This window comes from Dipodomys ordii, unplaced genomic scaffold (genome assembly GCF_000151885.1).
Source record: "Dipodomys ordii isolate 6190 unplaced genomic scaffold, Dord_2.0 Scaffold652, whole genome shotgun sequence".
NCBI classification, from domain to species: domain Eukaryota; kingdom Metazoa; phylum Chordata; class Mammalia; order Rodentia; family Heteromyidae; genus Dipodomys; species Dipodomys ordii.
In genome coordinates this window covers 6,705-7,127 of record NW_012267868.1, presented here as the reverse complement: position 1 = coordinate 7,127, position 423 = coordinate 6,705, and the positions used below count along the sequence as shown (strand labels likewise).

Genomic DNA, 423 nt, shown 5'->3' with positions numbered 1-423 from the left:
GCGGCGGGCGCGGCGCGGGCCGCCCTGCCAACGACGCCCTTCCGTGAGGTATGGTTTATTTTTGCTTTTCTCTCCTCGGCCTGTGCCAGGCTGGGTCCCCGGGCCGCGCCCAAGGCCCGCGGGGCTGGGCGGCCGCGGCAGGCGCTTCACAGCGCATCCTCCTCCGAGCAGCCCCCGCCGACCATGAACCGGAACTCCTGCAGGTTCGAGACGCCGTGGAAGTGGACGAAGGCGCCGGCCACCACGAAGATGTGGAAGAGCTGATGGGAGTGGAACTGCGGAGAGCGGGGGCGCATCACCGGGCCGCCACGGCCACGCGGACCCCACACCACGGCCACGCGGACCCCACACCACACCGACATCACGCCACATCACGCGGACCCCACGCCACGGCCACGCGGACCCCACACCACACCGACATCA

The 423-nt window shown here is 70.9% G+C and overlaps 1 protein-coding gene across 1 annotated transcript in view; it reads right to left on the bottom strand.

The window, feature by feature from the left end:
- Nucleotides 1-28: 28 nt before the first annotated feature.
- The window catches only part of LOC106001885 (adiponectin receptor protein 2-like), a gene marked incomplete at its 5' end in the record, with an annotated part of 6,361 nt that continues 5,966 nt past the window's right edge, over nt 29-423 (bottom strand). The window contains one exon of the mRNA XM_013036833.1: nt 29-275. Coding sequence (XP_012892287.1) covers nt 147-275 — 129 coding nt within the window. The remainder of the gene's footprint in view (nt 276-423) is intronic.